The sequence below is a fragment of the Labrus bergylta genome, chromosome 18 (assembly GCF_963930695.1).
Source record: "Labrus bergylta chromosome 18, fLabBer1.1, whole genome shotgun sequence".
Taxonomy (NCBI): Eukaryota; Metazoa; Chordata; class Actinopteri; order Labriformes; family Labridae; genus Labrus; species Labrus bergylta.
This window is the reverse complement of record NC_089212.1, coordinates 25,821,752-25,847,459: the sequence shown is the minus strand read 5'-3', so window position 1 is coordinate 25,847,459 and position 25,708 is coordinate 25,821,752. Positions and strand designations below refer to the sequence as shown.

The 25,708-nt window shown below is 42.9% G+C and overlaps 2 protein-coding genes across 2 annotated transcripts in view; both read right to left on the bottom strand.

Moving 5' to 3' along the window:
- Positions 1–185: 185 nt before the first annotated feature.
- On the bottom strand, positions 186–23,166 carry znf106a (zinc finger protein 106a). Its single transcript, XM_020656579.3, has 22 exons — positions 23,100–23,166; positions 18,659–18,738; positions 17,688–17,749; positions 14,525–14,719; positions 11,025–12,881; positions 10,254–10,728; positions 9,494–9,563; positions 9,230–9,384; positions 8,427–8,487; positions 8,009–8,311; positions 6,615–7,389; positions 5,977–6,026; positions 5,391–5,536; positions 5,162–5,296; positions 4,427–4,543; positions 3,888–4,079; positions 3,712–3,774; positions 3,465–3,584; positions 3,292–3,363; positions 2,940–3,011; positions 2,346–2,495; positions 186–1,640 (listed from the first exon to the last, which is right to left on the bottom strand). Exons 2-22 carry the CDS (start codon positions 18,710–18,712, stop codon positions 1,584–1,586), a joined length of 5,181 nt encoding a protein of 1,726 aa, XP_020512235.2. The 5' UTR covers positions 18,713–18,738; positions 23,100–23,166; the 3' UTR covers positions 186–1,583.
- A 755-nt stretch (positions 23,167–23,921) lies between these two features.
- pacc1 (proton activated chloride channel 1) overlaps positions 23,922–25,708 on the bottom strand; it is a 6,985-nt gene continuing 5,198 nt past the window's right edge. The window contains exon 8 of the mRNA XM_020656577.3: positions 23,922–25,280. Coding sequence (XP_020512233.1) covers positions 25,113–25,280 — 168 coding nt within the window. The 3' untranslated portion in view covers positions 23,922–25,112. The remainder of the gene's footprint in view (positions 25,281–25,708) is intronic.

Genomic DNA, 25,708 nt, shown 5'->3' with positions numbered 1-25,708 from the left:
GATACTTGATTTCTACATTTAAGTTTTAAAATCACATATAAAGACTTTAAATTCAGCAGACTCCATCGACAAAAGCAAGCGGATAACCTCAGAAAATATGGGAAAAAATGAGGCACAGGTTTAAAAATACCTTCATGTTTTTGCTTCACATGAATCAGCACATCAGAGACAGAAGACAGAGAGACTTGTTTAGCAGTTAAAACTTTTTTTTTTTTTTAATTGTCATAATTATCGTTAACGTCATAGATTGCACTTTCTTAAAAAACATCTCTTCACAACTTCGATAAGAACTGAAAAAGTTGAAGAAACTCAGGAATGCCGGGTCAGGAGGGGAACCGCATGCTTTCCTCGAGTCATGAAAGAAACGGGCGAGGCGAGTTGGGAAGATGGCGGCTATGAGAACAAACCCTCAAGAGGAGGACGCAACCGAGAGAGAGAGAGAGAGAGCGAGCTGTAGCCACAACAACAGTGTGCGTGAGAGCTTAGGCTCCGCCCCTCACTGATTCAACATATCTGAACAAGCCGTGTTTTTTTTTTAAAAAAGGGGGCGTTTTGTTTCGCCTGTTTCGCCTGGATGAAGTATGGCATGGGAGATGAACTCTTAACCTTTCCCCGTCTCACTCCTCCATCGCACACCTTCATGAATCATCCTTCACCTCCACGCTTCGTCTCTGTGGGAAACGGCGTTCTGCTCGCTCAATCCCCCACATTTAAAAAATAAAATAAAAACTCAAAATAAAAAACAAACATCTCCGAGGAGGAAACAGTGTCATAAAAACAATTCTGCACGCTCACTCGAGGAACACCGAGGTTAACGCTCCACTCCGATAAACGCCTCGGTTCGGTTATCACTGCAAAAGTCAAAATCTCAAATGCCGACACAACACGGCGCCAAAGTCCTTCAACGTCTGAGCAACGAGAAAACAAACCAAAATGAAAAAAAAAAGAAACCGTTAGAGAAGTGGAAATAAAACAAAAAAACAAACCAGAAAGAAATAAATAGTCTCACTTCAATGAAACTCAAATCATCACGCCGTCCGGTTCATACGAGCGGTGATGACTGTCAGTCTAATCAAAAAAAGAAAAGAAAAGACGTTTAAGTTGCTCAACAAACACATCACAACAACAATAAAAACATCTCCTAACCCATGCCATAATGGAGCCGACCATCCCGCCGCGCACATTCAGCGCTTCTCGTCGCAGTTTCAGTGAAAGTGAAAACGATTCCCTCCGACGCCGGCAACTCTGAAGTTTCTTCAACAAACAAAAGTCAATGAGCAAGTTTCTGTGTCGTACTTTGGTCAGTGAAACGTGGTCAGACAGAGAGAGAGAGAGAGAGGAAGGCGTGTTTGTAGAAGGTTAAAAAAAGCACACCCGAGCGTCCTCCCATCATCATTGTGTTATTAAGGTTGGATTCCAACACGGAACATAAAGGATGGAGTCGTTGGACGCCACTCGTCAGGCGCCACGGGAGCGCTGCTAAGTTAAGTGGGTCCCAAGATAAGATAATGCCCCCCCAATATGGGAGGTTAAAGACGAGGCAGGGGGGGAGGGGGGGAAGAGGAGAGGAACTCTGCAGCTCTTCAAGGCTCCGCCTCCGTCTCCTCCTCGCCGTGTTTCTGCATGTGCAGCAGGATCCCCTGCAACAAACAAACAAACAAACAAACATCAATGTCTGAAGCGTCATGTCAGGTGAGTTCCAGCTCCGATTTGAACGCAGAAATTTGGTTCAAAACGCGTCAAAATCAAATCTGACATCAAGGCCAGGCTTCCCCAACCTCGGGGTCGTGACCCCATGTGGAGTCTCATGCTTTTTGTATTTATTGATCGATATAAAAATATATTGAACACAGGCTACTGAGGGTCATAACCGGCGCCAAAACAAGAAACATACTGTCTCTGTTTGTCATTGACTACTACCACCTGACGACCTGCCAACGCCATCGGACCGTGTCGTCCCCACAACCACCGCCGTCCTCCTTCATGGTCTTCAGATGTCTTATATTTTAGAAAATAAAGCTGACAGAGTAACAGGCCCAAATACGAGCCCTGTCATTGGTCTGCTGGGTAGCATCGCATTTCCTGCACTTATAAAACCTTCCTTTTTTTTTTTAATTCTACAGAAGCCATAACTGCAGAATCATAAACAGCTGCTCAACATTTACCAACTCTAACATAACACGCTTGGTTTCAGTCGCCATGGTTACCTGCACACATTCAAGCAGAGATGGGAAACTGGCGATATGACCAGCACAGAAATCACAGCGCTAAAAAGCGTCTTTATGCGGAGTATCTGTCTGTTATCAAAAGTAAAAATCGGGCTTCACACTCATCTCTTCTCGTACCTGCTTGGAGCTGTTGCGTGCGCAGAAAAACTCTTCACATTTCTTCCAGCGGCACTTGAGCGTCTGGACGTTGGCACCACTCGTGTGGTCGTTGACGAGGTGCTGCTGCAGGTGCTCTGTCATCCCGAACACCAGCGGACAGCCGTGCCACTACACAACAACACACACACCTGAGTCAGTCACAACATCTTTAGGAGGGCGGCACATCTCTGCTCACAGTCGAGCTGAACGACGCTTCACAATAAGACTCGATTAAAGCAGGAAGTCAAAGAGAAACTGTTTTTGTGTTTATTTAGAGATGGGACATTGTGCACGATTTAACACTGAACACACATTTAGCATCACAGGCTCATTTCATCTGCGGGCTCTTTGCAGGTCGACGAAGTGCAACAAAAATAAAATCAAAGTACAAATGCACGAGGAATAAAAAAAACAAACTGATCATACAGCCAATGTGCAAACAACAGTCGACGCCTCACACGGGGCACCACAGCGTCCCCACAAATCCAAAAGCCTGACGGAACCTCGAAAAAGGTCATCTGTAGACTAAAAACGTTTCGGCTACTGTGGGAGGAAACGCGTTCTCAATCTTACCCTGCAGCGGTAGTTCTGCATCAGATTCAGCTTGACGGCCTCCACGCTGCCGTCGTAACAGCCCGTGTAGATCTGAAAACACAACGATGAAAAAGTCACACTGACACTGACGCTAAAAACCCTCTGCTCCTCCTCGTCCTCCACCTTTTAAAACCATCACCATGACAACAGGATTATACAGAGGGCGTCACACTTATTACAGCAGATGTTGGAACGATCTCAGCTGACACACCTTCAATTACAAGTTAGGTTTTAAACTAGACGACAACTGAACTTGTCGTTGCTGCAGCTCAGTGAAGGTATTCATCATAACATCTGTAACATCTAAAAAATAAACTCGACTTGAGCTCACCATGTTCTTGTAGACGGCCATGCACATCACCATGTCTCTGTGTCCACCATAAACCTGCAGCTGCTCGTGAGACTGAGGAGAGAATAAAAAAGAAAAAACAGTTTTTAACAAAAAACATGACTTCAAGAAAAGGCTTTTATTTTGAAAAGGACAGGTGGATTCAGGGTGCAGACCTGCAGGTCGTAGACTCGGACCAGTTTGTCCAGGCAGGCGGTTACCATCACTTTCCCAAGGACAGACACCACAGTGACGGCGTGACTGTGACCCTTATAGACCCGCACCAGCTCGCCCGTCTGAACACAGAACACACACGGTTTGAGAAAAACAGAGAAAACTAGTTCCTCAAACATATCAGCTATCATTTAATTTCACGAGCGTCTGACTGTTCTTCGATTGTTTCCAAGAGGATTGGAGACTCACATGGATGTTGTGTGCGTAAACACACTGATCACTGGAACCACTGAAAACCAGATCGTTCACCACCTGAGAGAGAGAACAGAGGAACAGTGAAGGGTTAAAAAAAACAGCCTCTGAAAAGACACAAATCAAACAGAAGTGAAGAGTTTCTGTTAAACACTTTTCTACACCCGTCCTACCTTCATGCAGAGCACAGTCTTTGTGTGTCCCTCCAGCGTGCGCAGCAGCAGCCCGTTCTTGGCGTCCCTCACGCTGATGGTGTTGTCGTACGAGCCGACCAGCAGGATCCTCCGCGCTCCTTCCTGCGACGTCGCCAGGCAGCTCACAGCCCGCGGGCCGTGGCACTCGAACACATCCACCTGCTTGTTTGTCTGTAAACAAATAAAAATGTATGTAAGAATAAAAAACTCACCGATCAGAGCTACCTCAGATTATCATGCATTATGTTTTATTTTTGCTAAAAGGAGCAGTATGTAACTATGACCCCTAGTGTTTAAAATGAGTACTGCAGTCGAAATTAAAAACATTAAAGAGAGCTGTCTCCTCAAACAAATCCAGAGCATTCAGGAGCAGAATCTAAAGTTAGAAGGAGGACATACTGGCTGCTGCATTGTTGTCAGAGAAGCCAGCACTTCAACATAGCATGTTTCCTTAATGTCTGATGAGATAGTAAGGTCACATCGTCTTGTTGCACACGGTGTTGTTCTGCACGTCTCACCTTGAGGTTAAAGGTGACCACTGTGCCGTTAGCCAGACCGGCGTACAAAAACTTCCAGCGGCTGTGAAGGCAGAGGACTCGGTCTAACAGAGAGAACTGCTGCTCCAGCTCGTGAGTCTGTGGAACGTAAAACAACATGAGAAAGCCTGAGTCAGAGTCCAGGCATGAACCGAAGAATTCAACAAAAATATGATTAAAAACAAAATATAAAAGTTGGGAAACTGTTCAAACTAGCATTAAAATCACTCCCTAACAAACCCTGTCATGTGTCTCTGCACAGATCAAACAGAGAACAACTCATTCATTCACTCAGAGCTGCAGGAATATAATCACTACTGCTCTTATGAGTCAGTGATAGAGTCAGTTATTTATTTATTTATATTACAGGGACATTGCATTTTAATAAACATTTTGGTAAAAATGCCAGAGTTAACCAAAAGGCTAATTTTCATCTGTTGTCCCTGGCCAGATTTTATAAAAGGCTACCTAAAAAAACCCAAATTCAAACATCGCTAAAAGCTACAAATAGAAATATCATGACAGTAATGAAGCAGACAGGTAAGCATAAACTTAGCAGAAAATACATAAACCATGCAGGATACACATAAAGCAGCTTTTGGTTATCATGCAGGACAGACATGGAGCAGACATAACAATGGAACAAAAAAAACAAAAAAAAGAACAAGTATTAGTAAAAGCACGTATCCAATAACCTACTAAAGTAAATGTGTTTACCTTGAGGCTGTAGCAGCGGATGGTCTGATCACTGGAGCCAGAGTAAAGGCGGTGATGCAGAGAGGGCGCAGCGGACACCAGCAGACAGCTCACCTTGGAGCTGTGACCCTCGAACACGCCCACACACTTATGACTCTGCAAGACAAAAACACACAACTCATTATCAGCTGTTACATCCACAGAAAAAAAGAAAAGAAAAGTCTTCTCGATGTTCTCGACGGACACGCACCACCAGGTCGAAGGCTCGGACCGTGCGGTCTCCTGAGCACGTGTACAGAAGCCCGTTGTGGATCTGCATGGCGTTCACAGCCTCCTGATGGCCCTCGAACACGCCCTCAGTGGGTAGGTCGTCCTCGCCGTGGTCGGATGAAGCGTCTGTGACAGATGAAGAGCGTTTAGTGTGAAAGCACTTCATCATTTTGTCATTGGGGTTAAATGTTTTGTCTCCACTCTAAATACCTCGCTGAGTTTATTTCTACCAAATCAAGAAGTTTCACATTTCCTCAAATCAACATTCATTCATCCTGAGTTATGTGTTCAAACATTTTCTCACTGTCTGCTCCCATCAGAGGAAAATTCAATCAACAGTTTACACATTTAGAAACATTTTTTTTTTACATTATATTTCTATATTACTATATTTATGTGTTTTAGTAATTTGAGTGTTTATTGCATGGCCTTGCGGAACAGTCTTTACATTTCACTGCACATCTGTATGAGCATGTGACAAATACAAATCTTGAATCTTGAACTCAGATATGAAGTCGGAGCGCGTTCGACTCTGAAAACACAAATAAGTTCAGAGGGAAACTAACCTGACGACGTCTTCATCGTCTTGGAGAACGCGACGGGAAACGGCAGATCACTGCAGGGGGAAGAAAGGAGAGAAATTAAGAGTTAATTTAAGAGAGCAGAATTGTTTTAACTGTAAAAATATAAGAAACAGAGATCTGTGCATGCAGGAGAACAATACTCGGTCAAGATTCTACTCGCGGCAGCAAAGAAAAACATAACTAAGAACTGGCTAAAGACTGACACACCAAACCACAGACAGTGGCTGTCAATCAAAGACGATATCCTTGTGATGGAAAAAATCACCTACAAGTTGAAAATGAAGGAAGATCAGTTTGACAAAGGCAGGGGAAAATGGTTAACATATACAAACAAAACAGGGACATAAGCATCATAAACAACAAATGATGTGAGTTTGTTCTGTTGTTTGTTTTTCATGTCATATGTATGAAAAAAATAAACGGTGTGTACGCCTCGCTGTAAATGTGTAAATCTGATTCTGATTCTGAAATCAGGAAGGCATAATAAGCTTCAGCCTGCACCTTTTCGATGTGTGTGTGTTCAACATATTTAAAGCTGATGTGAGAAAATGTGTTTTTGTCAATTACAGCAGCTTCAAAATATCAAAAAAGAAAAACTCCCCGGGACGCTCAGGTCTCACCTCTCAGAGGATTTACAGATGTCCATGTCGCTGGTGGAGGAGACCTCGTTGCAGGCCAGACTCTGAGCCGTGGAGGAGACGTGGGGGGGGGACTGACAGTCTGCGGTGACCTCCATACTTTCTTCTGGATCTGAGTTCAACCTGAGCTCGGCGGGGGGAAGCTCGGTCATGTTTCTTGGCGGCTTAAAATCTTCTCTTTCCTGTTTGATGGTTTCAAACAGCTGCTGAGGCTCCTCCTCCTCCCCCGCCTCCATGTTCACGTCTCCCTCTCTGTCTTCAACAGGCAGTGTGGACGTGCTGACCTGAGAGCTCCCGCTGGGTCTCCTGCGCGGTCGCAGCCACCTCGGCCTCAGCGCCTCCCCGTCCAGCTCGGTGTCGCTGCTCTCAGGTTGCTCCGCCCCCTGAGCCTTCTTCAACACCTTCCTCTTCTTCAGCTTCCTGACACGCTTCCCGCTCCTCAGCTCGGACGGAGAAGCGGGCAGATTCAGGACCGAGGGGTGCTCAAAGGACGGTAACGCTGCGCAATCACAACCCACACTGCCCACCTCAGAGCCCCTCCTGCTGGGGGACAGGAGCTTTATGGAGGACTTGAAGTCACATGACGGGTCGACAAAGTTCCTGGTTGCCTGCGAGGCCTTTTCCATCGTCTCAACCAGTCCTGACAGACTCTCTTTGCAGTCTGCAGGTTCAGAGAAGTTCTCCCATGAAGGCTCTGTGTTAGTCTGGTAGAGGTCAAGACTTTCTTCAGGAGAAGTCTGGAAACTAAGGGGGGGGTCTGCAGGAGAATCACATGAACACGGATCAGTTAAAGTCTTTATATGTGATTTTTCACACTTAAATATAATAGAAATCAAGTCTATCCTCTGAAAATAACTCTGTGAGTCATGACTGTCTACAATGGGTGTAACACCCGAGTTCCACTGTCTGTGATGTTTTCAGAGTTTTCAGAGTCCTATCTTCACTTTGTTTACATCGCCAGGACGGCCGGCTGACTCCTCCCCTCGTGTATAAAAGTAGTTTAATTGAGGGACTAGAGAAAAGAAGAATAACATACTGTACTCACTGCTTAACTGTGTTTCTAGATCACGCTCATTTCAGGTAAATTTACATGCAGTGTGAAGATACCAGCATAATAAAGATCGCTAGCATTAGCATGCTAACACAACAATGCAGCGAGAGTTGTTTTGGTTTCATGCTGGTGCTCAAGGGCGACATCTGCTGGATCAAAATATCACATATAAAGCCTTTAAAGCAACAATATGTTTTTCCACCTGAGAATAGAAGTCGGTCTAACATTAGAGTTAGTGACTGACTGTAACATATCGAGTGCAATGTCACAAACACATAAAATTAAATATCTACTCATTTACTGGAGGTGCGTTGGCGGGTGTTACCTGGTGGGGGGGCTGCAGCAGGAGCCACAGGCAGCTCCGGGGTGGTGCTGTGAGCACAGAGGGAGACGTGCTCCGGAGGGTCTGAGCTGACGTAAACCGGAGACTGAGGCTCCTGCTTGATAAAAACGGGCTCTAAGGGAAGACTGGAGGAGGGTGGGGAGGCACGCTCAGCAGGAGGACCAGGACTGGGGACAGCAGAAACAACGGGGTCTGTAACGGGGGGGAGTGTGATGCAGGGCGGGGCTACGACTGGATCCCCCCTTTCTTCTTTTAGTTTGACTTGAGGGGCTTCGTCCATGCTTCCTGCGGGGAGAAGTACAGCAATAACATCATAACGCTGTCTACATTAACTTCAAATAGTGCTTTCACACAGAAAACTCAAGTCATTCTTGAACTTTACAGACAAACACGGCCTCACCTTGCATCCCTTTGAGTAACTCGATGCGTTTGTTCCTCAGTGTGTTCATCTCTCCAGCCATCTGGAGAAAAAGCACACAAGAGAGCGGGGTCAAAATCTGAAAGCTTTTGAGTATAACCAAAAATATATCTAGACTCTCGCTCGATTTCTCATCAGATCTTAATCATAACTTTTAATGCAAGTATGAAAAATAAGGTTTTCAATATAAATGTGTAATTATATGCAGGTTTGAAAATGAATGTATGTGCATATTTGTGTGACAATACCCATGAAATATTTAAATTAATCCAATGTAGAAATGTGAAAAACCTCAATTTGCATTAAACATAGGGGCTATATCCCTCCACTTATGTTTTTGTTTGTTTGTTTTCTATTTCATTTTTTTACATTTTTTTTTATTATACATATATTTATATTTATTTTATTTTTTCTCTCTCTTATTTCATTGTTTTAATGTGTATGTATGTCTGTGTATTCATTTCTAAAGATGTTGCTGCTTCTTTTCTTGGGGGTGGTTTCTTTTTTTGATTCATTCAACATCTTATGTTGAAAACATGTTTGTTGAAATGAAATAACTAAATGAATGAAGCAACTGTTTGAAAAAAATCAAAACAAAGTATAAAAAGAAAAAAAAGAAAAATAAGGATTCCAGGTTTCCCTTATTCCCAAAGCAGTCGCTGTTTATTGTGACTTTTGTGTTTTTTTCATTCCAGCTGTAAACTTTACTTACTCCAGCTTCAGTCTGAGAAACTTAGAGACGTGTGTTTAGTTAAAGAACTGAAGGAAAGACAAAGCTTACACACCTGCTGTTTGACCACCATGAGGCGCTGCACCTCCATGTAGGCGGCCTGCAACGCGGCGCGGGCCGTGATCAGGCTGGTGTCGACGGTCTGGAGGGATTTACTCAGCTCCTCCTCCCGCAGAGACACGGCAAGCAGCTGGTCGATCTGTAAACGCTCTGCAGGGAGACAAAGAAACTCACTAATGACGCATCGGTACCCGTGAAATAGCTCGACTCAGAGATATCTCCCTGCAGTCTATAAACACAAACACATTTAGATACTCACCCTTTTTGGACTTGACCTTCCTTCTTTTGTTGTTGTGTTCCAGACAGGAAGTCTCGGCACTCGGGACATCCTGCAAAAAACAGAGAGACGAGTCAAAAACTAAAGCAGATTCTCCATGACCAGCAATAACGATAATATCACAATACAGCGATTCTGTGTTATTAATCAATCCCACGACAATCATAAGATGATGCATCATAAAGTTTTATTATTAAAACTTTATTATTATTATTATTATTATCTAATATACAATGGCTTCATAGATCTGTAGAATAGAATAGATGTTTATTGCCTTTGCACAGGTACAGGACAGTACAGGTACATTGGAATTTTTGTGCATTTCTCTCTGAGTCAGCTTCTACAAAAAACTTAAAATGATATATAAAATAGAAAAGCATTGTAAGAAAAAAAGAGTAGAAAAGTACAAAAAAGTAAAAATAAATAAGATGTAGTAACAGCTAAGTTAATTAAAATAAACTGTACAGAAAATATACACTGTATTAAAGCAAAGATATAATACAAAAAAATAACAAAGGGAACACAATGAAATGAAAATATAAATATGTTTTCTTGTCTCTACTTTCTACATCTCTTATTTTTCACATTATATAATTACACTTTTTTTTGTTTTTAAGGTTAGTATTGCACACTTGTATTGCTCTGTGAGGTGGTCAGCTGTTCATTTAGTCTGTGAGGTGTGGGGTGAAGTACGTAAAAAAGAATAACTGAAGTGAAACAGGTGGATTTCTCTTTTACTCACCGCAGCCCCTCGCCGTCTCTTTCCTGTCCCCTGACCGTCGTACTGCTCTGCCCCTGAGCTGCTGTCCCCGAGCACCGAATCGGACCTCTGCAGCGCCTTCATGGACGCCGACGTCAGCTTCTCCGGCTGCTTCTGCGCTTTAGCTTCAAACCGACTGAGCATCTGCTCCACGTCTCGCTGACGCCAATCGTCTTTGTCCCCGTCGTCCGACTGAGGTCTGGCAGGAGCGGAGAATTCCTGCTTCACTGAGCCGACCTCTTCGTCCCACTCTGCATCCTGCGACGTGAGGGATGAAGGCAGCGAGTGGAGAGACGCGGGGGCGATGGAGCTCTCTGATAAGGAGCGTTTTCTGGTGGTGGAAGCGGGTGTGGAGCTGTCCATCAACGACTCCCACTGGAAACCCTCGAGAAGGGGAATGCTGTCCTCCTCCTGGCTTTGGTCTTCCGGGTCGCATGGCACCATCTCGATCCCGAACCTGAAGGAGAGGAGACGCAGAAGTTTTTTAAATCTCAGGCTGGCTTAAAACGTTGGAAATAGCTGTGAAATCTTTGCTTAAAACTCACCTCTTTGCTCTGGCTTTTAATACAATTTGAGCTTGACATTTTGAAATTGTATTCATGCTCCTATTTATCGTGTTTTTATTCATTCTTCATTCTATATGTTATTTTACTTGTTGTTTTTACATTGTGTGTTTGTACAGCACTTTGGTCAATCAAGGTTGTTTTAAATGTGCTATAGAAATAAAGATTGATTGAAAGAATCACTACAAACCTTGGCATGCCTTTCCCTTTGTCCTGCTTCTTCCTGACCTCCTGATACACCTGCTCCCAGTTCACATTGCGTCGAGATCCGGAGGAGCTGATGAGCTGCCGCACGGTCGGTTTGAGCCCCGAGTCCCCCTTCTCCGTGTCGCTCCTCTTCGACTCGCTCAGGTTTCGCACCCGCCTGGCGATGTTCAGGTTGGGCTCGTGACTTCCCGGTTTGCTCTTGGAGCTGATGTGTTTGGTCAGGTCTCGTTTCAACACGGGAGGCAGATCCAGTTTAGACAGGTTCGATGTGTTTGACCCCGAGACCTGCTGCTGCTGTGCTTCACCGCCGCTCTCCGAGCTCTGTGCTGCTTCCACAGCCTGCACAGCTTCTTCCTGGCATGTTTCCTTCTCCTCCTTGTTCTTCCTGTTCCCCTCGTCTTTCCCGCTCGAGGCCGCGACCTCCGGGTTCTCGGCGGTCGAGGTGCTCACATGCAACGACTGGAGAAACTGGCTGCTGTCTGAAGACTGCACCGCCGGCTTCTCCGGCCTCACAGAGTCCGGCACATTGGGTTTGGCCGCGTTCTGCCTGCAGCTGTTCTCTTTGTTCACTCCCGTCTGACTCTCGTCGCGCTCCCTCTGCTGCTCCTCCTCCGTAATGTGCAGTGCCGTTTCCACCCTGTCGTCCAGAGACGCTCTCTTCTCTAACACTATCTGTCTGGCTTTGTTGAAGGTTTCTGGAAGCTGCCGTTCTTTTCTCGACTGAAGCGGCCCGACAGCTGGCGCCTGGTAACCGGGTCTGCTCTGACTCGTGTTTGATTTTGACTGTGACGGCGCCTGACTGGACGGCCTGCTGAGTTTATTTCCGATGTTAAGGCCAAACATTGACACCTTTCGGTCTTTATGTAGCAAAGGATTATTCGCGTTCTGTTTTGAAGAGCCGGACGCAGGGTCCCGTTGGTCTTCTCTCTGAGCGCTGCTGCTTCGACTGCCGCTGCTGCTCCGATCTCTTTGTTTGTTTTTGGGGTTCGTTTTGAGCCTCTCCTTCTCTTCCAGACTCTTTCCACTCGGGGTAGACTGTCCTGGTTTCCATTCGGGCTGGGACTGCCTGTTACTGGTTTCTGGGGCCTTGTCTTGCTGCTGCGGTTTGGTGACTTTGGGGTGCTTCTCTGATAAGTTTGAATCCTTATGAGGCACAGATTCAACCCCCTTTGAGACCGGATAGGGGGACCAGCGAGAGGTTTTGTCCAGCTTTGGATTGCTCCCAAAGGTCTTGGAGCACTTGCTGCTGTTGTGGTCCGGTTCGGCTTTTTGTCCCTCTCCATTGGGAACTGGATTTGGACTTCCTGGGGCGTTTTGAAACTGGTTAGGAGTCTGTGCAAATAAAAAGGGTGGCGGCGGATACAACGGGGTCTCAAACAGGCTCAGAGGACGGCCTCTTTGTTGGCACTGAGAAATGTTGTTGCAACCGTAGATCCCGTTACTGCTGCCTCCGTTGCTCAGCCAAGGCAGCCGGTTCTGTTGGACTGCCCCCTGACTGACCGGCCTGTTCCCCACATGCTCCTGACCGCTCCAGCTCCTCCCGGTGAGCTCTTCAGAAACCCACCTCTGAAAGTTTGGAGGCTCCTGTGCGTGCCAGGTGGCGCTCTTTCCCTGTTTGCTCTGTTGCCAGGGCTGTCCCTCCCCGGCTCTGTCGCTGTACTGGTTGCTCCTGTACCAGGTTCTGTGAGGACTGGATCCACCGAAGCACTGCGGTCGCTGCCAGGAGAACTCCAGTCGGTAACGCTCCTTGGCTTCCTTTAACCTCTGCTGAAGCTCCTCGCTTTTCCTTCGCTCCTCTTCTTCTTTTGCCTGCTTTGCAGCGGCTGCCTCCTTCTCTTTTCTAAAAAAAGAAGACACAGAAATGAACACACACAGAATGTACCTCTCATGTTTAGGTCAAACTTTAGCCCTTTGCACACATGCACAAAGCTCTGTTAAAAATCCTGAAACTTTCAGGGTGAGTTTTGTGTACAAAGCAATCACAAACCACCACATTCACACCAACTAGCCCGTTAGTTACAAGTGTTCCACATGAAGCCGGGGTGAGCTGATGTTTTCAGGAATAATTACCATGAGCTAGAGGGAGGGGGGGGAGGACGTTTAAATCCTGAATCTGACACACAACCAGTGAGGTCACTGTGCATGCACTGAAATTGCTTCCTCATGTTTACGCTCTTGAAACTAAAGATAGCACTGATAAAAAGGTCAAAGTGTTCATCCTAGCGCCAAAACTCTACGCTCCTTCATCCAACATTTCTGCGTCCTCTTAATTCTGTCCAACAGGGGAAGTCTCCCGCTCCCCCATGGGTGAACAAATAACTCAGGTTAGATTTCAGGCGCAGTATGTCTGACAATTTCAGGAGTAAAAGTGTGAAAACATCTCTCTCAATCATGTCTCAGAGCTTCATGATCAAAGGATCTGATTGGTCAGTGAGAGATTTTCACAGGATCCTGAACATAACCTGCTACAGAGAAGGTTAGGAGTCCTGCATTACGTTACCATGGTGATCTAACCTGAACAGCACTGGAAACCCTGAAATATCCAGCTTCATAGTTCACCTTTTTCCAGATACACCTGAGTCTTTTTCAACACTTTAAAAAGTCTCTTTGCGTATCTCTACTTCAGCGAGAGTTTGGTTTCCTGTTTGACCAAATTGCGCAGACCGACAGGAAAAGGGACACAAATACGTCAAATATTCAAGTAAAAAAAGTGATTACTAAATGTTGGCTTCAGAGGAACGCTCCATCCATCATGTACTGTACCTGTGCCTGTATTTTATCTTATTCGTACTGTCTTGCCCTAGTCCTCACTTTGACTGTGTTTCTTGAAAAAAACGAAAAATAAAATATAAAAAATATTTTCCTTCGACATCTCGCCACACGTTTGTGTTTTTGCAGAACTCACATTTGTTTGTTTGTTTGTGTCTTCACTCTTTCCAAGGGGCAGCATAGTTAAGAGTTTGTCTAAACTGAGGTCGAGCTTTTTTTAGGCCGCAGTCGTCGTCGTCGTGACATTCGACTCCAGCCGCAGCTCGGCTCGAAGCAGCAGCTAAATCAGGCCGGTGAGAAGTGACTATACAAGGCTCATGAACACATAAAACCAGAGCTGTCATATCTAATCCTGATTACCAAAAACTATTTGAAAACACTTCATCAAAGAAGAGCAAACTGAAATGACATGAATGACTGAATTTCTTGATATAAACTGGAGTCGTTTTAACTCCTATTTTCTACACCTCTATTTGTTATTATTACAATACAAACTATTCTCGAATCATTCCTATAAGCACTCAAAACAAAGTGTACATGTATGTTTTCACAAATGAATCAGCACTGGACGACTTCTTAAACTTTTTGAACATTGACACTTTTTTTGTGCACACAACAAAGAGTTTTAGTTTTAGAGCGACACCACTTTGTGTTTTTTTCTTGCTGCTTTGAAAGATAGTATGACAACATCAAAACAAAGCGTGACTTTCTTACCTGATCTGCTCTTTTCTCTTCTCGACCAGCTGCACCAAAGCCTGATCGAAGTAGTCCTCGTCGCGCTCGTTCCCGGCGTGCCTCCTCTCCGCAGCCTCCACATTCTGTTTGTGCGTGGGACTGGAAATGTGGCCGGCGTAATCAGTCAGGCTCACCACCGTCACCTTGCACACTCTGCACTCGTGTCCGCAGTCCCTGGGGAGGGAAGGCGAGAGCGGGCGTTCAATTCTTCCTTCGGGCATTGTTCTGATCTAGTCTGGTTCAGGTTTTTTTTTTTGTTCTTGCCTGCAGAGCCTGTTCTACGTACTCCGGCTCTACGTTCTGTTACTTCAAGTCTCAATAAAAATAAGGAGAGGAGAATACTCAACAATCCTTCAGAAATCACCAAATTCTCTATCTGTGGCAGATCAGGAGGTTGCTAACTTAATAATTTTCTCTTGTTCAAATAAAGTTAAAATCTTTTTCATCCTGATCGTGTAGTTCTCTTTTTCTTCAGCGGGCCATCGGAGGCAGAGCGAGGGCAGGAGGAGCAGCCGGGCTGGACGCCACGCAGCCACGCAGCACAGCACTGGGACGCACGGAGGGGGAGAGAGAGAGGCACGGCGCCCTCAGCCTAGCGCGCTTTCATGATGGTGTCTGCTGCGCTCTGAGACTCCACAGAAGGTAATGTCTGTATTTGACCTCACACTCCCCTCCCACCAGCCGGAGCTAGCATGTGTTATAGACTCCGAGCATCCTGCTGACCAATCCCGTGCAAAGCCTGTGTAACTGGAGCCTCCTGCAGCTGCTCGTAGCCTCCACTTCAAAAACCTCTCCCAAGTATGCCACCCTGTGATTCTGATCGGGGCTGTGACTCTGCTGGCTCCGTCTCAATTTCTTTTTCAGATCTGTGTCATGGCTAGCTGCCATTCTCTGACCTCTCGTGCAGTTGGCAAACTCGTTGTTCGATGAGCTAGTGTTACTGACACCTTATCTCTCACAAGCAGTGGAGCAGTGGATTAGTAATGATTCGTGTCTTTCAGATGAGGAAATTTGTCGATACTTGACTTCACAGAAGGAAGATTCAGGAGGCTCAGATGGAGAAGTTGAAGTAGTTTATGTGTGAGTCACAGCGTCTCCCTAAACCAGCTGTCAGACCGTCCCAGAGGCTCAGGATTTATCCTCAAGATGATGCAAAAGTCAGGGCTTCGACCACATACTGCTCTAATAAGATTAATGTCTTATAATAAGTGTGTCAAGCTTCTGACTGACACAGCATGAAGGTGAGGGTTCAGGTAAAGGCGAGCAGACGCAGAGTGACCTTGGTTATCGTAGTCACACTTAACCTCTATCAGTGCAGCTGTGACTGCTGTCAGGCCCAGAGAGAGAGAGAGCTGCATGTCTGTACATCTACAGAGATCCATCACAGGTGCAATCATTCAAATATGTGGAAAAAAAACACCTAAAGCTTTAAAACACTCGGCAGGTAAATGCTGGAATTGACATTTTAACCCTCAGGCATCAGTTTAATTTACGACCCTCTTAAGTCACTAAGGACAAAAATGTCCACTTCCAAAAAACTGATATAAAAATAGAACAGATTGATATTTATTTCTACTTTTTTTTTTTTTTTTTGCATAAATCTCTTAAACAACTTCAGCCCTGCTCAAAACTACCAAACATTCAATCATTTTTAGGAATTTAACCCTTTAAATGCCAGTTTGATTACATGATTCTGGCATTTAAAGGGTTAAATTATTTTTGAGCAGGGCTGAAGTTGTTTAAGAGATTTATACAAAAAAAATATCAATCTGTTCTATTTTTAAAGCAGTTTTTTGGAAGTGGACATTTTTGTCCTTAGTGACTTCAGAGGGGAGTAAACATGTTTCAGTGTTCTATTGATCTATTTTTAAAAAAACAAATGTTCATTCCAAAATGTGTCAAGAGAGACTTTCTTACAAAAAATGTGTGCCATATGCACTAACAGACAAAATGATGGCCAGATGAAGAGGAAACATTTCACCAAATGGACAAAAATGCATGAGGATTAAGAGTCAGCATGGACCTCACATCAACTTCAGCTTCAGATAAAGCAAAGCTCTACATCTCTCATTCCTACACACTGACTTCTAAATCAGTGCTTCTCAACTGGAGGGTCGGGACCCTAAAGCGAGTCGAGAATGTGTGCCTGGAAGAAAAATGTGTCAAAAACTCTTTGAAGCAACTTCGAAAAACTTGTTTGTTTTGTTCAGTTTCTTGCTTCCATCACATGTTTTTTACCGTCTGAGGTCCAAACTGCACAATTCTTTTTATTCTGACTGGTAGAAAAATTGCTGAAAAGTTGGGTTGTGATTTCTCAGGGAGGAGCTGGTGGACGAGTCCTGATGCTAGACGAGTTGAGGACCACAGGTTTAACTCAACGTGCACTTTTTGTTCATTTTAAAAATGTCTTTTTCTTTTTTTTTTTTGGGGGGGGGGGGGGGGGGGCCTGTGGCTCCTTTCCTGCATGTCATTCCCCTCTCTCTCTCTCTCTCCCTGATTTCCGACTCTATCCACTGTCCTATCTCTCCAAAGGCCCAAAAAGCCCAAAAATAAATCTTAAAAAATAAAAAAAAGTTTTTCTTCCTGCACATATTTCAAATAAGTAATCTAAATAATCTGCATTAATAAGTATCTGTAGTTGCACATCAGGGTTTTATAAAATCTCAGCGATGTAGCAGCAGCAGCCCCGGGGCTCCAGATTCCTCCGTCTCAGCGACAGGCTGCATACCATTAGTAATCTACATGGCGGTCATGAGATAGCCAGTTGCCTTCTCTCTCGGTCATGCCCGTTGTTCCGGAGAGATTGTGTCTAAATATATATGTGTGCCACAGATGAGGCAGCTGCCCGTTCATCCACTTGTGATGAACACGTGCCTCTGTGCACACGTGCCCCGTGACCCAGATCAATTTGGAGAAAAGTCTGGAAAGAAAGTCGAAGCTTTCATTTGAATCTTACATGTTTTATCCTTTGACGATGCATTTGTGGTGACATGTCGAGTGTTTTTTGCAACTTTTGTGACTCTGCTCACGGATCAGGAAGAAGCATACGAGTGATTTCAGAAAGTCAGAGTGGAAATAAAAGCTGTGATAACGGATACAAATCTGTGCATGTTGTGTGTGTTTGTTGTTTTTTGAAACATACCGGCCTTTGAGCTTCTCCAGCTCTCTGTGGTGCAGCATACTTCTCATGTGCTCATCCATCTCCTGCACAAACACAGCAGATACAAAATGTTTCTGTTAGAGGTAAATAAACAAGTTTGTATGTCTCAGAAGTTCTGAACCATGTGTGATAGAGACATTCAAAAAGCTTCCCAGAGAAAACTCTTCATGACGAACGCTCCACTGCAAGAAAATGTTTCTACAACTTTAGCTAAACAAACGATCAGAACACCAAATTGAAAAACAATTTCCAAACAGGTGAAGTTATTTTCAACTATAATTATTAGTTAGTTATTTTTTGTGGCCGTGTTTGTCTTCATCAGATAGGACAGCTGAGGAGAGACAGGACATGTGGGGAGTGGGGGGTGACATGCATACATTCAGCAAAAGGTCGACGAGGACGGTTTCAAACACACGCTGTGAAGGGGACTACAGCCTCTGTACGTGTGTCATAACCAAGCGGCAACCTCAGGCCTTGAAAAATGTCATCATTGGTGCACACTGTACAGGGCGTGAACTGATGGCTTTGTTTTGATTGCTCTCAGCCTGTCGTTAGGTTGACTGAAAGTTAGACTGAGACATCATTTCCAGCGTGGAGACCGCCATCGACGGGACTCCTGCGCCCCCTGCAGGAACAGACTAGTGGCCTCACTCAGGCTACATCCTTTTATATTTACAGTCTATGGTCATAACCACTAGGCTAGCCAACGCAGCAAATAATGTAGTTTATCAAAGCAAACACTAAACCATGAGGGTGATGTGAAACAAATCCTAACAGAGGTTTCATCCAGTAAAATAAAATAAAACAAAATAAAATAAAATAAAATAAAATAAAATAAAAAATATTTGAGAGTTTATTTTTTGTCTCACCCTGAATACTTTAAATAGTTTATATTTTTGATATGAGCAGAGAGCGAGCTCCTGAATGTGTGGTCTTACAGACAGGTGAGTTACCTGCTTGGAGACGTGGACTGTTTCACAGAGGATGCACTTTCGGTCTCTCGCCATCTTGATGGTGAGTGGAGATCAGCCCACTGTCGGTCGTAAACAGAGAAGAAGAAAAAACAAATTGTTAGTTTATGAAGAAGAAAGAAACAGAGTTCTGTATTTTGTGGAGAGAGAGTGAATGTTTCTGAGCTTTTAGCAACACCTCAACAAACGAACACGGACGAGGGAGCTCACGGCTCATCTTCTCTGAACAACGTCGCCTCGCTATTCAACAACATTCCTCGGCACCGCAGCCCGAATGCCAGCACAGAGTTCAAGCTGGATGCTGGTCTAATTCTAGTCTGCTGATGGAGCAGCTCAGTGTGACCCGTCGACAGCAGAGCCGGGGCAGCACTGCGGCTAAGTCTGGACATGTTGAAGGTCTACAAACAGGGTGGGAAAGTAACGCCAGGCATCGAGGCCAAACGCCACGGAGGTTACGCCCGTGTGTGGTTGATGGCTTCTTCTACACTAACATCACCTCCTCAGGACGCAGCGGACCATGTGTGGTCCCAGATCCATTCTGGAGTGTTATTCATTTATACACCATGGTATGAATGGAAGTTTAGAAAAGTTTGGAAGTCTTTGAAAGCAAAAACTTTAACACAAAAAAACCAAACATCAAACCATATCTGTTCAAATGTGACCCAGAGAGGAAAAGTGAATATCTGAGTATCGAGTTCTGAACATTTACACGACCCACCTAGTGTTGTAGAAATCAGTCATTGTCTCAAGACCGGTCTCGAGACCACCTTTTGAAGGTGTCCTGGTCTCAGACTGGGCAGACTCCAGATTTTAAATCAAGACCACCACTGATTGGCTGTTTGTCAGAAGGAAAACGCCTCTTTTTAAAAGAGCAAATACCTTTAATTCATTTGTAGTTTGTTTTATATTTTTTAACGCAACCTTCCTGTTGTTACGGTCTAAGTGAGAGACACGCCCCCTAAACACAAGATGAGGATTTTTCAGAGGTATTTATGGTCTTGGTCTCGACTCGATCACCAGGGTTAAGTGTCTTGCCTAAGGACACAGCGGACATGTTGCTGCAGGAGCTGGGTATCAGACCCCAGACCTTACGGTTGAGACACAGCCACCCCTTACGTTATTTCAAAGTAAAAGCACAAAGCGTACAGTACTCTCAGGTTAAGACAGTACAAAAATTAAAAATAAAAGCCTAACAAGTTTAATTTTTAAATGAAAAATAATGGACTTTCAAGCATGCGATTAAAAATGTGATTAATCACGATACATTTGTTTTATTGTTTTACAGTTCTACACTGCACTGTAACGTTTAATTTATTTTGAAACTGTCTTATTACATTTTAACTCCTGTTTTTGCTGTTTATAATTTATCCATGCGCCTCTTTTTATGTATTTCTCCGTTTGTCATGATGCTTTCAATGTTTTTTGTGAAGCACTTTGAATTGCCTTGGTGCTGAAAGTTGCTGTATAAATAAATTTCCCTCGCTTTGCTTTCTTAAAAATGAATAATAGGAGAAAATAGACAATTGTGTGGGGCACAGCTGACTCATCCGCACCAAATTGAATGACCTAACTTCCAAGTATTAAAGTTTAATATAGATCAGAGCTAGTAAAGGCCATGAGGAAGGATTTGGTATAACATCTCGTTCATTAGTGAGGCCTATATTCTGTTTATGGCATTATGAATTAATGCTCCACAGCCCCTCCTTCACTGTGTCTCCTTCCTCCCTTTCATACTGTAATCTGTTCTGCACGTTACATTTACAAATGATCCCTGCACTCATGTTCACTTCATTTGTCTGTCTACTCGCCGTTATATTGAATAGTTTCTGCTGATAACATGTCTACACTCATGCACTTTAACTGATGTCAATACTGTCCATTTACAACTCTGTTCTTGCACATTTACATTTAATCTTCAAAGTCAAAGTCAACTTTATTGTCAATTTCAAAATATGTCAGACATACAGTGGAATCGAAATTGTGTTTGTCTCCGTCCCGCGGTGCAATACAACCAGAATAAGGTAAAATAAGATAAAATAAGATAAGGTATTTAAAGTCTTAAATAGTCTTCATATTTAAGACTAGTAATGTTTAGTTAAATCCTGGTTGTATATATTCTCATTCTTAGTTTTGATATTTTTAGTACTTATTTACTTTGTATTTAATATTATATTGTGTGTTTGGATAACCTGCTGCTGTAACGCCACAATTTCCCAGTTTAGGATCAATAAAGTAATTCTATTCTATTCTATTCTATTCTATTGTATTCTATCCAGAAGCAGCAGAGGGAGGATAATCTTTCCTTTCACTGAATCTCTATAGATGATAGAATCTTTATTATCATTGTATACAAGGACACAACGAAACTTTGTGAGCAGCAATCTTAAACAGCAGCGTTTACAAAAACAACAACAACAACAATATATTTGTGGTGATATGAAAGAGAAGTATGCAAAAAGTGGCCAGAGCAATTTCTGTTCAGTGAATGAATGATAATAATAATAATAATAATAATAATAATAATAATAAATAAATAGACAGTTGTGTTGACTGAAAGAATATATACAGTTAATATTGAGCAGTAACTGATTAGGTAAACAAATATAGATATAGAGATATAGTGCAAATAAGGGAAGCTATTTGTTACTAGGGGGGCAGCATGCAGGCTGCAAGACACCAAACAAACAAACAAACAAACAAACAAACACAAACATGAGCTGCAGGAGCTTCAGGTGGTTTACAGTAAGAAGAACATTAAGCTGCTCAGCAGGTTCTGAGAGTTTATTTATAAAGTTAAAGTTCAGCCTCTTAAATTATCAATAATAAGTGAAGAAGAAGAAGAAGATGAAGATCTGCACAAAGTTGAACAAGAGGAACTTGTTTATCTACTCCTGCATGACTTTATATCCAGTTTCAAACACAAACAACATGAAACATGAGAAGGAATCAAACAACATGAAACATGAGAAGGAATCAAACAAGATGAAACATGAGAAGGAATCAAACAACATGAAACATGAGAAGGAATCAAACAAGATGAAACATGAGAAGGAATCAAACAAGATGAAACATGAGAAGGAATCAAACAAGATGAAACATGAGAAGGAATCAAACAAGATGAAACATGAGAAGGAATCAAACAAGATGAAACATGAGAAGGAATCAAACAAGATGAAACATGAGAAGGAATCAAACAAGATGAAACATCAGAAGGAATCAAACAAGATGAAACATGAGAAGGAATCAAACAAGATGAAACATCAGAAGGAATCAAACAAGATGAAACATGAGAAGGAATCAAACAAGATGAAACATCAGAAGGAATCAAACAAGATGAAACATGAGAAGGAATCAAACAAGATGAAACATCAGAAGGAATCAAACAAGATGAAACATCAGAAGGAATCAAACAAGATGAAACATCAGAAGGAATCAAACAAGATGAAACATCAGAAGGAATCAAACAAGATGAAACATCAGAAGGAATCAAACAAGATGAAACATGAGAAGGAATCAAACAAGATGAAACATGAGAAGGAATCAAACAAGATGAAACATGAGAAGGAATCAAACAAGATGAAACATCAGAAGGAATCAAACAAGATGAAACATGAGAAGGAATCAAACAAGATGAAACATCAGAAGGAATCAAACAAGATGAAACATCAGAAGGAATCAAACAAGATGAAACATGAGAAGGAATCAAACAAGATGAAACATGAGAAGGAATCAAACAAGATGAAACATCAGAAGGAATCAAACAAGATGAAACATGAGAAGGAATCAAACAAGATGAAACATGAGAAGGAATCAAACAAGATGAAACATGAGAAGGAATCAAACAAGATGAAACATCAGAAGGAATCAAACAAGATGAAACATGAGAAGGAATCAAACAAGATGAAACATGAGAAGGAATCAAACAAGATGAAACATCAGAAGGAATCAAACAAGATGAAACATGAGAAGGAATCAAACAAGATGAAACATGAGAAGGAATCAAACAAGATGAAACATCAGAAGGAATCAAACAAGATGAAACATGAGAAGGAATCAAACAGCTGATCGAAGTTTAAAGGTGAGCTAACTCTGTTGTTAGCATTGTTGTAGCTAACTTAGCTGTTGAAGTCGATCAGTATATTTAGTGTCGCTGCATGCCATCAGTCATAAAGCAGACAAAAAGATGATTAAACCAACGAACAATACAAACATTGTTTATAAAACATTAATCTGAACTGTTTAGTTAATGCTACAAACAGGTTAGCATGCTAGTAAAAACATGCTAGTGAGGAGCGCCGCTTGTGTTGCTAAATAATAATAATAATAATAATAATAATTCAGTTATTATAAAATGTGAGGGAGAACAGCTCCGATACAATGATTCTGGACATTTTTCACATAAGAAAACATGACTGTTTGCTACCTTTATAACATCCAGATGTGTAGCTACTGCATCTCCACCGCTGAAGCTAACAACAACATCCGGGTCCTCGCCCCCCCCCCCCCGCCCCCAACCGGAAACTACAAACGGGGAGCGTTCAAGAACAGCGCAGCTCAGGGAAACTACAACAGTAAAGGTGACCCAGGTAAAGCAGAGGTGTTTGCTGACTTTTATCCCCTTCAGATTAAACTGTTCTTTATGTTTCTGTGTTCACCAAGAAAACGTTTTATATGTTTAATGTTTAGTACAGGAAGGGGCGTGTCCAGATTTGGGGCACTGACTGAAGTTTGTGGGCACACACATGCAAATTATTATTATTTTTTTTCATTAATAAAATGTTCTTGTTAGTAACTTAATTTGACAATTCATCGCCTCAGCTTGATTCTTTAGGGACTCAAAAACAAAGATTATGTGCAAAGTCACAATTTTAACTTTTGTACTCTGTCTAATTTACCAAAAATAAATGTATTGTCAATTTAGTCCATTGCAAGTTAGACAGTTTGCACTTGAAAGTTGGATAGAGGGAGATGCAGGAAGAAGGAGACGGACAAACAGAGCAACAACAACAACAACAGGTAAGATAAATGTAAAGCTACAACGTCAGGTATAACGGTAACAGTTTGTGCAGCAGGAACATGAAGTGTGATAACAAACTGATCAGTCTAATATTGACGTTGACACCTGTAGTGATGATAAGACTGAGACGACTGGTTATGTTAATTACACAGGTTGAAGTTGAGCAGCTCTAACATTCACTTTAATATTTATACAATAAAATCAAGAGATCAACACAGACTGTAAAACTCACTTTGAATGTTTGTTTTTTTATTTATCTCAAAAGAAAGCTCTGAATAAAATACTGACCACCACACAATCAAGACGTTAATTCAAGTACAAATTTAACAGCGACAAACACACACAGATCATTGGTTTACTACAATCAGATAAAAACCTCAGCAGGGAGACAGACGGACAGTTTCAGACTACATCAGGAAAAAATAAACATCAGATCTCTGAGACGGAGGAAGAGGAACTCACTTTATGTTCCGTCAAATAATCATGAAATGTTCTTCAATAAGAAGCACGCACGCACGCACGCACGCACACATACACACATACACACACACACACACACACACACACACACACACACACGCACACACACACACATTCCCTTTAGAGTAAGATTAATGATAAAACAAATCCAGCAACATTTTGAACAAACTTCACATTTTTAGAAACAGTTTAAAACTTGAAACGTTCTTTAAAAAGCTCTCGAACCCACAACGTACAAAACGAGCGTCTCCGCCTTCAGCAACTTTTTTCTTTCATGTGCGCCGCCTACAGAAACTTAATTTCCAGGAATGTTCAGGAAAATATTTATGAAATGCAAAAATAAAACTATAAATTCAGAGAAGTTTTGACCATTTTGAGGAACATAATAAATCTGGACATTTTCAGTCAGGACACATTAATGATGTCACTGATCATTCAGATCTGGTCAGACTGTGTGAGCTCCAGGGGCGTGTCCAGAGGGGCGGCATGGGCCCCCCCCCCCTAGAAATCTGATTGGCTTTCTGCCCTGTCGGAGGCGGGACTTTTGTTTAAACTAACTGCAGCAGGCTTCTCGTATTTTTCTTCACATATCTTTGTAGAATATATATTTTTTGTACTTTAAATTGTAAATAAAATCTATTTAATAAGACAGGATCATGGGGAAGTAAAGTAATCTGTCTTATTTACAATGAACTAACTGGCAACATGACTGTGCAGGAGTTTGCAAGCACTTTAAATTTTGACTTTGATCATAAATCTTCTTTTTGTGTCATTAGAACATTTAACTAAAGTTGTCTTTATCTGGTGTTATAAAGTAGATATGATTGGGTGAGGTAGGAAAGGGTTAATAATTCATATTTAATAGTGTTTGTTTGTGCGCTCGTCACACTTTAGGCCACTCCCTCAAAAGTCAGTTAGGACACGCCCCCGCTCAGCCCTTCAGCTGTCAGTGATGGGGTTCATTTCTCGCGCCTTGTTCCTCAGATGCCTCTTGCGCATTCTGATGATCCACTGGACGGACAGCTTGGCAAAGTTAGCGGCCTTGAAGAGCGCCATGAAGACGCCGCAGAGGATGGCCACGGAGCTCCAGGGGTTAGCAGTAACGATCTGATTGGAAGAGAGAGACAGATGGAGAGGGACACAAGTCAGCATCTCTAAGGAAGAAGAGAGGTGAGAGGAATGTTGTGGACGTTACCAAGGGATAAAACTACATATTATGGGGCGCTGGTGGGCCAGTGGGTAGTGTGCGCGCCCCATGTACGGCCCGGGTTCGAATCCAGCCTGTGGCTCCTTTCCCGTATGTCATTCCCCACTCTCTCTCTCTCCCTGATATCTGACTCTATCCACTGTCCTGTCTCTCCATTAAAGGCACAAAAAAGCCCAAAAATAAATCTTTAAAAAAACCTATAAATTAATTGAAGTTATTTGTTCTTTTAGAAAGGGACGTTTTCTTCTCATCAAAGTGATGATGTGGAAAAATAGACGGTCAGTGGCGGGCTTGACCGGTGGTCCGCCCAGTCTGAGACCGGGACAAG

Bases quoted from the DNA above. Each gene is read 5' to 3' on its own strand.
- znf106a (XM_020656579.3), bottom strand. From the start codon at position 18,712: ATGGCGAGAGACCGAAAGTGCATCCTCTGTGAAACAGTCCACGTCTCC. The intron at 3,012-3,291 runs GTGAGCTCAAGT...TTGTGTTTTCAG, and splicing joins TGGCCGTCTACAAGAACATG to ATCTACACGGGCTGTTACGA. The intron at 1,641-2,345 runs GTACGAGAAGAG...TGTTTGTTGCAG, and splicing joins CACGCAACAGCTCCAAGCAG to GGGATCCTGCTGCACATGCA.